This window comes from Podarcis vaucheri (assembly GCF_965113315.1).
Source record: "Podarcis vaucheri genome assembly, chromosome: 3".
NCBI classification, from domain to species: domain Eukaryota; kingdom Metazoa; phylum Chordata; class Lepidosauria; order Squamata; family Lacertidae; genus Podarcis; species Podarcis vaucheri.
This window is the reverse complement of record NC_138761.1, coordinates 2,987,632-3,003,220: the sequence shown is the minus strand read 5'-3', so window position 1 is coordinate 3,003,220 and position 15,589 is coordinate 2,987,632. Positions and strand designations below refer to the sequence as shown.

The 15,589-nt window shown below is 49.3% G+C and overlaps 1 protein-coding gene across 5 annotated transcripts in view; it reads right to left on the bottom strand.

Moving 5' to 3' along the window:
* The window catches only part of EFR3B (EFR3 homolog B), a 132,718-nt gene that overhangs the window by 90,392 nt on the left and 26,737 nt on the right, over nucleotides 1–15,589 (bottom strand). Inside the window, exon 1 of one of the 5 annotated variants that reach the window (XM_082217476.1) lies at nucleotides 12,926–13,027. The exons of the other annotated variants lie outside the window; for them this stretch is intronic. Coding sequence (XP_082073602.1) covers nucleotides 12,926–12,932 — 7 coding nt within the window. The 5' untranslated portion in view covers nucleotides 12,933–13,027. Of the gene's footprint in view, nucleotides 1–12,925; nucleotides 13,028–15,589 lie in introns of those variants that run through there. 5 annotated transcript variants of the gene reach the window in all.

The window sequence follows — 15,589 nt, the reverse complement described above, 5'->3', positions numbered from 1 at the left end:
CCAGGCTAAACATACCCTGCTCCTTCTGTCAGGACCTCATCCTACACTCAGGTAGGACCCTGGCAGAGACACATGCCCAACTGGCATGTTCTCTCCCTCCTGATCAATCATTCGGGAGCTTCAAAAGCTTTCTTCTGCCCGAACATCACAGCGACCGATACCAACCGACACCGTCACACTTAGGGATCCACAGAGTCTTCGCAGCTTGCGTAACTCAGCAACTCAGCATTTTGGCTAATCTACTTTATTTACATATAAACACACACGGAGCACTGCAACATGGCTCCCTCTCTCTCTAGCATCAGACAGCAAAGAAGAAAAGGACAACGGACAATAATCCCACTTCAGAGAACACCGTAACACAAACACCCTGTCTCTGTCACTTCCCAAAACATATACCGTCATGTGAAAGACAACAATCCCATGACTGCAATCACAGAGCAGGAATTCTAACACCTTCAACCGTTCCTCATCAGGCTTTGTTTCCAGACCCTGGGTGTGCCAGGGATTAAATCAGGAACCTTTTGCACGCAGAAGAAAGTGCTCTGCTTCCAGGCATCAGGAAAAAGAAAGAAAAACTACGTACCAGCCTGAACTGGGCAAGATGAGGTCACGATCTGAATTGGCGTCAGAGACCTTTGTGTGATGTTCTTTGCAACGAAAACTGAACGTAAGTCCCTTTCAAAGCTCAAGTTTATTTTGGGCAAACTTCACTATATATCCAGAACGAATGGACCGGCAAAGATCTATTCCACACACACACACACACGATTTATCTCAGTCACATAAGCTTCTTAAAAACGCACAGATAGTTTTCATTAGATTACAAATGGCCGGAGGCTTAAGAAGTAATTTGCATCGGCTAGATCCTGCGTCAGGGATCTCTTACAATTTTATCCCGAATTTCCTCCCGAGAGCACAGTTCTCCCCTTAGAAACGTAATTTAAAAAATACTGTGTGAGGGGTATTGTTTCTGCTTGTTATTATGGGATGCATTTCTGACACTGACAGGTAGGGAGAAACCACCTGCCTGAAATCTTGGAGATCTTTCACTCCTGCAAAGTGTACACGGTCCGGAACTTGATCATAGCTGTCAACTTTTCCCTTTTCTTGCGAGGAATCCTATTCGGAATAAGGGAATTTCCCTTTGAAAAAGGGAAACATTCACAGCTATGAACTAGATGGAGAAATAGTTTGACTTTGTATAAAGCAGGTTTCCGTGCTCCTAACCTGACGGCCGATCCCTCCTCCAGAGATTTTGCAGGCTGCGGCAGATCGTGATCCTTCTGGGGAGAATAAGCGAAGAAAACCTGCCCGCTAGAAAGGATGGAGTGCAAAAACTGTCTCTCTGCAGCCTCCCATCCCTTCTTCTTCCTTGCAGCTGTGAATCACAGCCTCCTGTAATTCAGACTAGACTCCTCTCAACCACCCTGGAAAGGCAAACCCAGAAATCGTGCTGCCACCATCAACCTCGAGACAGGCAGATCATGCCACTGCCTACCTGCAGGCTTGCCAGGGAGTTAATGAGACAAGCTGTCTCTCAAATTATAGCACGAGGAGGTGGAGAATGACAAGCGATCTGTGGAAGAGGGAGAATCAGCTCTGTGCCACTCATCCCCTTGCCTGTCACCCGCTGGATTTTCCAACACGCATGCTAAAAAGGCAGAGAGGATAGGCTTTCCGGGACCAGAATCTGTCAGCGAGGAACTTGCCGCCTCGCCAGCTTTTGCCTATTCATTTGTGACTGTGACCACGGTTGCCGTGGTTCGTATAGCACCATCCACTTTTAATCACCTTCTGCAATAACAACAACAACAACAACAACAACAACAACAATATTTATACCCTGCCCATCTGGCTGGGTTTCCCCAGCCACTCTTGGCGGCTTCCAGCAAAATATTAAAATACAATAATTCATCAAATATTAAAAACTTCCCTAAACAGAGCTTCCTTCAAATGCCTTCTAAAAGTCAGATTCAGTGGACGCTCGGGTTGTGCGGGATGCACGTTCACAACCCGCAGCGTTCGCAACCCGCATCTGCACATGCATGTATCGTGATATCAGCTTCATAGTTTCTGACCTGGCAAAATATCGCGAATCACGACGCGTGTGCAAAAATCATGATGTGGGGGAAACCGTGAAGCCAGCCGATGCCTCTACATAGCTCCCTCCTTTTTTCAGATGTTGAGATTTATCAGTATATCACAATGTTTAGCTGGTGACATATTGCAAAGTTGAAAACCAGCTCCGTCGTTATTTCCAGATACCGTATTTTTTGCTCCATAAGACGAACTTTTTTCTTCCTAAAAAGTAAGGGGAAATGTCTGTGTGTCTTATGGAGCGAATGCGTGGTCCCTGGAGCCGAATTCCCCATAGGCAAAAAGCAGATCATGCTTTTTTGTGTGTGTGTGAAAGAGGGAAGTGGGTGTTGAAACAAAGCCGCTGAGCAGCTGATCGGCAAGCGATCGGGCTAGAGATAAAGGACGCTGCCTGGGAGTGGGGAGGTAAAGACAGCAAACTTGCAAAGGGGGGGGGGGAGGATAGGAAGACTAAAGCAATAAGGAGAGAAATTAGAAGAAAAGGAGGAACAAAAAACTGCTCCAGCTAAGGAAAAGACACTAAGGCAAACAAGAGTGTTGAAAGGAAGCAGCTGATCGGTAAGTGATTGGGAGGGAGATAAGGGACGCTAGTGATAAAGGAGGCTGCCTGGGAGGGGGGAGATAAAAGCCCATGGATCCTCAGGATTTTTGCATTGGGTCACCCCAAATTCACCATCAGATCACATAGTATGTCCATGGCTACAGCCTGCACCACGAAAAACCAAACATCCATTTCGTGGAGCCGCAATGGCGCAAAAATGTGGTTACAAAGCATGGAACCACATGGATTCTCAGGATTTTTACATTGGGCTACCCCAAACTCACCGTCAAATCACATGTCTGTGGCCTCAGCATGAACCACAAAAACCATACATCCACTGTTTCGTTCAGAATATTTTTTTTCTTGTTTTCCTCCTCTAAAAACTAGGTGCGTCTTATGCAGCGAAAAATATGGTATATCAATATATTATGATATTTAGTTGGTGATACATTGCGATGCTGAAAACCAGGTATCGCCCAGCCCCAGATGCCAATGGGAAACCAGCAAACAGGATTTGTGCAAGATCGACTCTCTCCTCTTGTGCTTTGGCTGGGGAGGGCGGGATATAAATAACATTATTATTATTATTATTATTATTATTATTATTATTATTATTATTGATGCTGGAGCATCTGGGGCCCCTTTGGGCCTGACCCAGTCTCTTCTTAGGCTTTTGTGAGCCTATTTTCACATGCAGCACAATGACACACAGTTCTGCCGAACGCAGCACTGCGTAGGCAAATTAGCTCCCTTCCGCCTGTCTGGCCCAAAGAATGCGGTGTTATTTTAAAAGGGGAGTTTTAAAAAAACACACAAACCGAGCTCTCTGCAGTTTGCATGTGGCTCATCCCCTTCCGCTAATGACTTCTTTAGCCGGGATTCATTCTGGCAGGATTCACAGCAATTAGCATCGCTGGTTTTTAATTGCATTTCACTTCTGCTGTCTCAGGCAGGGTGCAGCTGTCATGGGGGCAGGCCTCTCCCCATAGACCCTGCCTTCCACCCCCTGCCCCACTCTCCAGGAATTGTCAGAAGGGACTGCTAAGTGCTGAGAGACTGCAATGCACACACACACACACACACACACACCCCGACACCTGATCCCAGCTGCAAGACGTTTTCTCTGCACCGCAGACCAGAGCGGCAAAACAAGGAATGGTTGTCTGTTGCAAGCCCAGCTCCAAGCCCTGCACGTTTTAAGGTGTTTTTTTTTAAAAGGCAGACCTAAAAGGGTGTCGAAACCGAACAAAACAAAACACAGACCAGAGGAGCAAACAATGATTATCCCCTCCTCGAGGGGAGCATTTGCAAAAGTGGAGCATAGACAGCTTGAGCTTCTCTCCACCAGTACAAAGAAACACAAGTTGGTCCTGATTCTCAGATCAGCAGGTGAGGCTATCAATAATAATAATAATAATAATAATAATAATAATAATAATAATAATAATATATTTATACCCCGCCCATCTGGCTGGGTTTTCTCAGCCACTCTGGGCAGCTTCCAACAATACACTAAAATACAATAACCTATTAAACATTAAAAGCTTCCCTAAACAGGGCTGCCTTCAGATGTCTTCTAAAAGTTTGGTAGTTATTTTTCTCTTTGACATCTGGTGGGAGGGAGTTCCACAGGGCGGGCGCCACCACCAAGAAGGCCCTCTGCCTGGTTCCCTGTAGCATTGCTTCTCACAGTGAGGGAACCGCCAGAAGGCCCTCGGCGCTGGACCTCAGTCAACCTGGGTCTGAACTGCAAACACTTTGGACTGCAGGTGGGTGTCTACCATATTTATTTACTTACACCATTTCTATACCACTTAATATATTAAAAAACATGGTCATCTGTCCTGGGTGCTTCAATTGAGATTCCTGCTTTGCAGGGGGTTGGACTAGATGACCCTCAGGTTTCCTTCCAGGTCTACAATTCTATGATCCTTTGTCGAGGCTCCAATCTCAGCTCAAGCATCCAGGATAAAACTTCTGCTTAAAAAGCTCCAACGAAGGCGAGTTCACCACCTCCTGAGCAAGACTGTTCCACTGTCAAACAGCTCTTGCCCTCAGAAATTTCTCCCCGGTGCTTAGGAAACCAAAGCAATAGGGCCCAGTCATCGTCAACCAGTGCTGTCTGTTGGTTTTGAACTACAACTCCCATGGGAGTTGTAGCCCCAAACTTCCAGAGGGAACCTCATTGGAGAAGGCTGGGCTACCCAATTTGATCCGGTGGGGTAATGGCAGGCAGCAGGGATTCGTCCTTCTCCAAAAGCTTGCAAACAGCCAAACCAGAAGCAAAGCCTGCAACCTCCAGGGAATGGCAATTGTGCCACCCCAAGGGACACAGGTGGTGCTGTGGGTTAAACCACAGAGCCTAGGACTTGCGGATCAGAAGGTCGGCGGTTTGAATCCCCGCGATGGGGTGAGCTCCGTTGCTGGGTCCCTGCTTCTGCCAACCTAGCAGTTCGAAAGCACATCAAAGTACGAGTAGATAAGTAGGTACCACTCCGGCGGGAAGGTAAATGACGTTTCCGTGCGCTGCTCTGGTCCGCCTGAAGTGGCTTAGTCATGCTGGCCACATGAACCGGAAGCTGTACGCCGGCTCCCTCTGCCAGTAAAGCGAGATGAGCGCCGCAACCCCAGAGTCGGCCACGACTGGACCTAACGGTCAGGGGTCCCTTTACCTTTAAGGCACCCACAAACCTGGTTGATCTGGAGACATCCCTGCCATGTACTGCGACAAAACAGACCTCTATGAATCAATGCGCAATTGCCAGGCCAAAAATGCAGAAAAGTCGAGGAATAACCTCAGTACCTGGAATTGTACCTGCCTTGCAAGGCTCACGGTAGAAAACTATCTGAGCCTCCCAGGATCGGATCGGCTTGTAAAAGGGATCCCAGCTGAAATGCGCTCTGCAGAGAATCCGCCCCGGGCGGGAAGGCCGGGATCTGGTGGCACCAATGCCCCCTGCCCTCCAGGACGCAGAAGGGACAGGCGCAAAATTAATCATCTCTCCCTGCGCGACGAAGGCTGCAGGGAAAAGAGGGCTTTCGCCAGCTGCCGCAGCCAGATGTTTAACATTAGCAGCCCTCTAAGTGTAAAGGATTTGCCTCTGCGAGTAATGTGGCTTTTGGCGGGGTCAGGGAAGGATAAAACGCAATCGGACTAAGTGTTTTGCAGGATGCGAGCCAAGGAAAGGGAGACCTGCTGGTATTGTGAAACACCAAGCTAGGATGAGCCAGGAAAGGAAGTGGCAGAAGCAAAGGACTTGGGCCACGAAGACCCTCTGGGTGACCTTGGCACCCTGCAATCGGTGTTACTCAGGTATGTAATCTAGGTCCCCAATGGCTCCTTGAACCAAGGTCAGAGTCGCCAAAGCGGAATGTCTAGTTGCCATCTTGGGGCAAGGCGGCTCCAAAGTCTTATTTTTGTTGTTGAAGGTTTTTTCTTTTAGCAAAATCGAAAAAACATCTTCAACTTTTCTGTCTGGATTTCCACTTTTTGAAATATGGCAACCCTATGGGACGCGGGTGGCGCTGTGGGTTAAACCACAGAGCCTAGGGCTTGCCAATCAGAAGGTCGGCGGTTCAGATCCCCAAGACGGGGCGAGCTCCCGTTGCTCAGTCCCAGCTCCTGCCCACCTAGCAGTTCAAAAGCACGTCAAAGTGCAAGTAGATAAATAGGTACCACTCTGGCGGGAAGGTAAACGGTGTTTCCATGCATTGCTCTGGTTCGCCAGAAGCGGCTTAGTCATGCTGGCGACATGACCCAAAAGCTGTACGCCGGCTCTCTTGGCCAATAAAGCGAGATGAGCGCCGCAACCCCAGAGTCAGCCACGACTGGACCTAATGGTCAGGGGTCCCTTTACCTTTACCTTTTATGCAACACTATAAAGTCTCACATGGGATATAACTGATCTATGGAAGGAGCTTTATGATATGAAAATAGGGACGATGCTTGTACTATTGTAACGCAAGAAGACCCTTAATAAGGACATTTTTTTTAAAAAAAATCACTTGCTGCCAGATCCACAGGGGTTCCAGTATATTTAAGGTGTTACAGAAGTTTCTCCGCCTCCCCTTTGATGGTTTTAAACAGATGTTCTGCTCCTGTGTTTATGCTGGCTTAACATCTCTCTCTGCATCAATAAATCTATATATATAACTTGCATTGTAAAAATAATAAATAAATACATAAATCTGGCAAGTTCAGAGGATGACCTTGAATTGGGTTAAGAACTTGGAGAAGTGAAAGAAGGAAAATTCCTTTGATCCAAGGATAGTCCGCATATATACTGGCCAATTCTGACCTCTTTTTCTTAATGGTGACACGGACCATTCATAACATAGGAATATTCTTCACAATGGTGAGCAGGGCAGGTGAAGGCAAGAGACAAAAATTCAATACAGTGGTACCTCAGGTTAAGTACTTAATTCGTTCCGGAGGTCCGTAGTTAACCTGAAACTGTTCTAAACCTGAAGCACCACTTTAGCTAATCGGGCCTCCTGCTGCCGCTGCGCCACTACCGCACAATTTCTGTTCGCATCCTGAAGCAAAGCTCTTAACCTGAAGCACTATTTCTGGGTTAGCGGAGTCTGTAACCTGAAGCGTATGTAACCTGAAGCGTATGTAACCTGAGGTACCACTGTATATTGAATTGCTGCTCTTGCTTAGGCTGCACAGGAAAAGTGTCTGGGTTCCTGAAATTCATTCTGATTTGTGCAGCTCAAATATAACGGACAGAATTCCAAAGGAGATTGTATTAGTGTGCGAAAACAGCCCAGATCTGAGGATCCCTGGATGGGTGTCCAATCCTGGCACCCAGACATCTTCACTTGGTCGCATGTGGCCAAGAGCCAGGTGCAAAATGCGCGTGGCTAGTTTCGAACACAGCGCCTGCAATCTAGCAACACTGACCAACCTCACAGGGGTGTTATGTAAGGATGACACAGCTGTGGGCACCACGGTTTAAGAAGCTGGAAGGTGCGCAGAGCAGGCAGAGCAGGATTATAGAATCATAGAATCCTAGAGTTGGAAGAGACCACAAGGGCCATCGAGTCCAACCCCCTGCCAAGCAGGAAACACCATCAGAGCACTCCTGACATATGGTTGTCAAGCCTCTGCTTAAAGACCTCCAAAGTAGGAGACTCCACCACACTCCTTGGCAGCAAATTCCACTGTCAAACAGCTCTTACTGCCAGGAAGTTCTTCCTCATGTTTAGGTGGAATCTTCTTTCTTGTAGTTTGGATCCATTGCTCCGTGTCCGCTTCTCTGGAGCAGCAGAAAACAACCTTTCTCCCTCCTCTATGTGACATCCTTTTATATATTTGAACATGGCTATCATATCACCCCTTAACCTCCTCTTCTCCAGGCGAAACATGCCCAGCTCCCTTAGCCGTTCCTCATAAGGCATCGTTTCCAGGCCTTTGACCATTTTGGTTGCCCTCCTCTGGACACGTTCCAGTTTGTCAGTGTCCTTCTTGAATTGTGGTGCCCAGAACTGGACACAGTACTCCAGGTGAGGTCTGACCAGAGCAGAATACAGTGGCACTATTACTTCCCTTGATCTAGATCAGGGGTCTGCAACCCGCGGCTCCGGAGCGGCATGTGGCTCTTTTACACCTTTGCTGCGGCTCCGGGGTGAATACTAGCGAGGGGAGGAGGCGCATTGTGCGCCCCAACACTCCCCACTGTGGCGGCCGTTGTACTGGCTGTGACGTCGCATGGGGGCGGTGCGTGTGTTAGTCACGCACTGTCCTGACGTCACCTTCCCGCCCGCTACATTGTAAGGGGCATGTACGCTGGTCACTGCATTGAAAGGGGGCATGTATGCTGGTCACTGTTTTGAAGGGGAGTGAAGAACACACACACATACAAAGGTAACTTGTTAATTTAATGTTTATTTCTATGAGGAGGAGTAATTCTGAGGGGTCAAACAAAGAAATAATTAAAAAAGTGACAAAAAAGATATTTTTATAATGACGAGTTTTGCGGCTCCCAGTTGTTTTTTCTTCGGAAACAGGTCCAAGTGGCTCTTTTTGTCTTAAAGGTTGCAGACCCCTGATCTAGATGCTATACTTGATCTAGATGCTATACTCCTATTGATTGGATGACCAAGGGTCTTAAGACCAGGCCTTATGAGGGATGTTTAGCCTGGAAAAGAGTTAAACATGAGAGCCATCTTTGGATATCTGAAGCACTGTCACACGGAAAGCTTTGTTTTCTGCTCCTCCAGGGGACCCAAAGGACATCTAGTCCAACCCCCCTGCAAGGCAGGATCCGTGGGGAAGGAAAAGAACGGATAGGAGTTGTGCAAGAACGTGGAGGCTTCCCATTCCCAGTGGAGGCTGTGCAGGAAAAAAATCCTGGGGAAATTGCGCTCCAAATTGTGGTTTGAGGTCGGCACACAGCTCCCCTTGAGGACAAGACAAGGGAGAGATATTTTGGCAAAGCGTCCACAAGGCAGCAATCCATCGACACTCGACAGAACGCAAAGATGTCACTGCGGCGGAGATGTCAAGCAGACAGATTCGGGAAGGAATCCAGCAAATTATACCATGTTTGCAAATTGCACGCCAGCTTTTTACAACTAGCTATACAGGATATATATAAGGTGGCAAAAAGGCCAGTTAAACTTTAATGTTCATTTATGCAGCACTTTTTAAACACAGGCTTGCAGACAAGTCGTACTCAGGTTTACAAGCCCTCAAATGAATTTAATCCCACCGTCGCTATCAGCCTGCATTAAAAATATGAATGGGATGTCTTCCAAGAGAGACTGCCAAGAGGAAGTCTCTGGCATTGCTCGACTTGAAGGCTCCCGGATGCTCCCTGGAAAAGCAGCAAGGCAGTTTGGCTGCCCTTACTGGGAAAATGGCAAATGGATGACCTCAATGAGCCCATTTTACAGATGGAGAACTGAGGCGAGGCTAAGAAACAGGACTGGCCCACTGCTGTCATGGCAAACTATCCGAAAGGAAGACTTTTGAGCTGAGGTTGGATGGGCATCTGTTGGGGATTCCTTAGCGGTGGTTCCTGCACATTCCAGGGGGCTGGAGTAGATGGCCCTTTGGTGTCCCTTTCACCTCTACAGTGCTGTGATTCTGTGGTCTAGCTAAACTGCAGCAAGTCTCTTTTGTTAACTGGGGATCTCTCTCCTCGGTAGCTATTCCATACTAAGGACTGATCTTCCGAAGGAAATGGAATATTCCACAAAGCAAGGGTTAAGTACTGCAGTTGAGATGCACTGCCATATCAAAATCCCAAAACAAGCCTAGCCCCAATATCACAGTTTATTCACGAAACATGATTCACCCATGACTGGGATGCAAGCCAAAATAGATCAAGCCAAAAAAGGAAGAAGGAAAACACACAACCCCAAAGGTTGCAGTGGTATTTGCATCGATCTTTGAACTCATCTTTACTCCCTTCACTACGGATCAGGCACAGAACGTTCATGGACATTGAAACAGAAAGAGTCGGTCACAGACAAAACTGCCCTGCAAGCAGAAATGCAGCAGCTAAGGACTTAGAGCTCCTGGCTCAGGGCAGCAGAGCAAAACCAGCCAACGAAACACTGGGGAAGTGGCAATCCTAGAAGGACGTATTTTCAGCTCACCAACCAACCAGATTCGTGCATCGCCGGGGGTTAGACTAGATGACCCTTCCTATTCTGAGTCTCTGGGTTGCAATGGAACGACGACGAAATCAGCCTCAGAAAGAAGGCAAACTCGGAGTTTGACGCAGCAGAAGCCGGCTAGGTGTGTGCGAACCTTGTGCAAATCGGCATCCGCCCCCCCAATTGTCTTTGCAAGCCCTGATTCAGAAACATCTTCCTGTTGCAACTCTGGAGAAAGACCAGTTGCATCACTGAAGCTGGCTTTCGGAGAGGGCTGTGGGATCTGACCTGCTATCTGCAGGATCGGGGCCCTGGGATGGCATTGCTCGCCAGACAAACCTGAACAAGAGGGGGGGGGGTAACCATTCCCAGATTCACACACACACACACCTGCCCTGCAAACACACACAAAGCAGATTGTAAACACAGACCCACAGCTGCAAAAGCTGCATTGCAGAGGGGGTTGGACTAGATGACCCCTGGGGGCCCCCATGATTCTATGATAACAGAGGACCCCCCACATACACCCAATTGCACAGATCACCCCCCAAAAAAACCCCACAGACCAACCTCTCCTGGATTTGCACCCCCAGAGCAAGGCAGCGGCAGAAACCAGGCTGCGTTATCGCAAGCAAAATATGGGGAGGGGGGCAGAATTGGGACCCATTGAATATGGCATTCCAAGGGAATTAAGTAACAACACAGGGTTTTTTTGTAGGGGGGGGCGTGCAGGGAGCAGTGGCCAAAAATAGTTGCCTGCTGGAAAGGGAGAAAAATTCCATCAGTGAAAGATTGGCAAATTAAATTTTGTGAATACATAAATCTGGCAAGACTCACAGCATTCATAAGGGGACAATCGGACCAGAAATTATTAAAAAGAATGGGGTTGTGCTAAAGAGTATATGAAAAAACATTGTTCTGGAGTAAGTATATTGGTATGTAATGAATGATGCTTTACAGGAAAAATGGTGTTTAAAAAAAGTACAAAGGTGGAAGTAATCTAATTAGACACAACAATATAGTAAGAGTAAATTTTTTGAGGTCTTAGAACAAAGGAAGGCAGTCAATACATGTTTATGTACGTAATGATATGGTTTTTTTCCTGTAGATGTGTGCTTTTTCGTTTATGTTTAGTTTAGTTTTGTTTCCTTTGGTTTTTGTTTCCTTTTCCTTTCCTTTTTTTTTGTATGTTCCTTTTTTTTTGTATAGTATTATTTTGGATTCAATGTTTGTAATTTTTGTTATGATTCTGCATTGAAAAAAATAAAATAAAAAAAAAAATAGTTGCCTGCGCAGCAGAAGCGTTCCCTGGTCTCCAGCAGAGGCTACAACTTTTGTTCAATAGGCTGTCAATACAAGAGGGGATTTTTATTTTTGCGGCGCGGGGGGGGGGGAGATTAACCCTTTGATGCCCTTAAATTCTCTGCAGAGCTCTATTCTACTGGAATCCAGCCTTGGAGTTATTTGTAGTCTTTACGGAGTTGCAGGGAAATTGGGGGGGGGGGGTGGAAACTGGAGGAAAGGAAATGCCGTGATTTTTTTTTGGGGGGGGCGGTCATAAAAAGACAATTTTCAGGGGGCTGGACTAGATGACCCATGGTGTCCTTTCCAACTCTACATTTCCACAATTTCTTCTCCATGTCCCTGTGGAGCCACATGCTCCGTAACACCAAAGAAGCTCCCCTGTGAGTCTTGATTTCTACCTGCGGGGAATTCCCTTTCATGCCTTTTTTGGGGGGGAGAGCAGGGGAGGATTTTAAACTGCCATCTGAAGCTGGAGGCGGGGGGGGGCACAGTCCGGACACACGCCGGACCTGTGGACCACACTACCCAGTTACATTTTTTTTTTACAAAAAAAAAATCTTTCTTTCTTTCTTTTTCAATATCAGCCCCTGCGGATATTGTGATTTTCAGAAGGGGGGGCGGGGAGGAGGGACAAGGAGGAGAGGGGGCTGCTTAACTCTTTCCTTCCCAGTCAGCCCCCCCCTCCGTTTTGCATAGAACTGCTTCTCCCCGCAGCTTCAGTGCAGAACATAGCTGTCAACGTTCCCCCCCCCGCCGCCTTTTTAAGGGAAATTCCCTTATTCCGAATAGGATTCCTCACCAGAAAAGGGAAAAGTTGACAGGTATGGTGCAGAAACGCCACGAGATACCTATTTATCAGGCCTTGGAGATTTTTTTTGGGGGGGGGACGCTCTTCTTTGCGAGAACACCCCCCCCCCAAAAAAACACGCCCAACAACAACAACCACCAAGCAGAACTGGGGAGATCTTGTTTCCTGGGGCCAGGACTGATGAAAGACCGCTTTATTTATTTTTTCTTTCCTGACACAGCCGCGCAACGCTCCCCGCATCCCTCGAGCATCTTTTTCAGATGGGGGGGGCAGCGATGCTTGCCTGTTCCCCTGCATCTTTCTGGGGGGCGAGGCGACCCCTAGGAGGTGTAGCTGGAAAGTGACCTTCGTGGGCGGAATTGGGGGGGGGGGGACAGGGGGATGATGGCACGATCAACATTTCCCCCCCACACTCCAAAAAAAAGAGAGAGAGAACCAGGCAGAAAGGAAAAGGAAAAAGCAAAACCCGCAGCAAACGGAGGGTCCAAGGTGCCAGTCCCTGGTGATGCCGGGGAAAAGGAGAGCCAAGCGGTTACCCCCCCCCCACCGCGCCCCCCCCTTACCGTACATGGCTCGCCAGCGGAGCCCCGGCTCGCCGCGCCCGCTCCGCCGCGCTCCCCCGCTCGCTCTGCGGCGCCGCTCATTCACCGCCGCGGCGGAGCCCCGGAGAAGGCGGAGACAGGCGGGCATGAATGAACGGGGGGGGGGGTGTGTGCTTCTGCGCATGGGCGGAGAGAGGGTGGGTGGGGGTCCTGTTAGACGCGCCCCTCTGGAAGAGTGTGGGGGGTCTCTCGTACCCTGAGGAGGGGCTTCGGGGAGAGAGTGGTGGGCTTGGGAAATGGGATCCCCAGAGGCCATCTAGTCCATCCCTGGGGGGGTGTCCTCGGTTAGACACGCCACTCTCAGGGGGAGTCGGAGGAGTGGGGGTCTCTGGTACCCTGAGGAGGGGATTCGGGGACAGAATGGTGGGCTTGGGAGGAGGGATGCCCAGAGGCCATCTAGTCTATCCCCCCGGGGGTGGGGTCCTCGGTTAGACACGCCCCTCTCGGGGGAAGTCGGAGGAGTGGGGGTCTCTGGTACCCTGAGGAGGGGCTTCAGGGAGAGAGTGGTGGGCTTGGGAGGAGGGATGCCCAGAGGCCATCTAGTCCATCCCTCGGGAGGGGGGTGTCCTCGGTTAGACACGCCCCTCTCAGGGGGAGTCGGGAGAGTGGGGGGGTCTCTGGTACCCTGAGGAGGGGCTTCAGGGAGAGAGTGGTGGGCTTGGGAGGAGGGATGCCCAGAGGCCATCTAGTCTATCCCCTGGGGGGGTCCTCGGTTAGACACGCCCCTCTCGGGGGGAGTCGGGAGAGTGGGGGGGTCTCTGGTACCCTGAGGAGGGGCTTCGGGGAGAGAGTGGTGGGCTTGGGAAATGGGATCCCCAGAGGCCATCTAGTCCATCCCTGGGGGTGTCCTCGGTTAGACACGCCCCTCTCAGAGGGAGTCGGAGGAGTGGGGGTCTCTGGTACCCTGAGGAGGGGATTCGGGGAGAGAATGGTGGGCTTGGGAGGAGGGATGCCCAGAGGCCATCTAGTCTATCCCCCGGGGGGGGGGGTCCTCGGTTAGACACGCCCCTCTCGGGGGGAGTCGGAGGAGTGGGGGGGTCTCTGGTACCCTGAGGAGGGGCTTTGGGGACAGAATAGTGGGCTGCAAGGCAGGAATCGCAGCTAAGGGATCCCTGGCAGGTGGACGTCTGATTCAAAACCTCCAGCGAATCGCTGGATGGTGGAATAATAATAATAATAATAATAATAATAATAATAATAATAATAATAATATATTCATACCCCGCTCATTTGACTGGGCTTCCCCAGCCACTCTGGGCAGCTTCCAACAAAATATTAAAATACCATAATGCATCAAACATTCTAAAAGTCTGGTACGGTGGTACCTCGGGTTAAGTACTTAATTCGTTCCGGAGGTCCGTTCTTAACCTGAAACTGTTCTTAACCTGAAGCACCACTTTAGCTAAGGGGGCCTCCCGCTGCTGCCGTGCCACCCGAGCACGATTTCTGTTCTCATCCTGAAGAAAAGTTCTAAACCTGAAGCACTATTTCTGGGTTAGTGGAGTCTGTAACCTGAAGCGTATGTAACCTGAAGTGTGTGTAGCCCGAGGTACCACTGTAGTTGTTGTTCTCTTTGACATCTGATGGGAGGGCGTTCCACAGGGTGGGGGCCACCCCCAAGAAGGCCCTCTGCCTGGTTCCCTGTAACTTGGCTTCTCGCAGGGAGGGAACCGCCAGAAGGCCCTCGGAGCTGGACCTCAGTGTCCGGGCTGAACGATGGGGGTGGAGACGCTCCTTCAGGTCTACTGGGCCTTTGAGGCCGTTTAGGGCTTTCAAGGTCAGCACCAACACTTTGAATTGTGCTCGGAAACATACTGGAAGCCAATGTAGTTCTTTCAAGACCGGTGTTATGAGGTCTTGGCGGCCGCTCCCAGTCACCAGTCTACCTACCACATTCTGGATTAGTTGTAGTTTCCGCGTCACCTTCAAAGGTAGCCCCACATAGAAGGGAAGGTGGAAGGGATGGTGGAAGCATTGGAAGGGGTCCTGGGGGTCATCTAGTCCAGCCCCCTGTGATGCAGGAGTCCCTGCCAGACGGACCCCTAACTGCTGTCCTGCTTCTGCCCCCACACCTGTATGATATGTGTTGGGTTGAGAGGGAAGAGGTGTGGGCAATTTCTGGAAATCGCCATGTTGATCTTATAAAATCCAAGAATCATTGAACTGTAGGGTTCGAAAGGACCCCAGGGGTCATCTAGACCAACCCCGGCGATGGAGGCATCTCACCTGAAGCATCCCTGACCTCTGCTTAAAAACCTTCAAGGAACTAGAAGAGGCCACAGCTTCCTGAGAGAGACTGTCCCACTGCCGAACAGGTCTTGCCATCAGAAAGTTCTTCATAATGTTTAGTGAGAATCTCCTTTCTTGTGACTTGAAGAAGTCATAATAATAATAATTTATTATTTATACCCTGCCCATCTGGATGGGTTTCCCCAGCCGCTCTGGGCGGCTTCCAACAAAATGTTAAAATACAGTAATGCATCAAACATTCCAAGCTTCCCTAAAGAGGGCTGCCTTCAGATGTCTTCTAAAAGTCTGGTAGTTGTTTTTCTCTTTGACATCTGGTGGGAGGATGTTCCACAGGGCGGGCGCCACCACCAAGAAGGCCCTCTGCCTGGTTCCCTG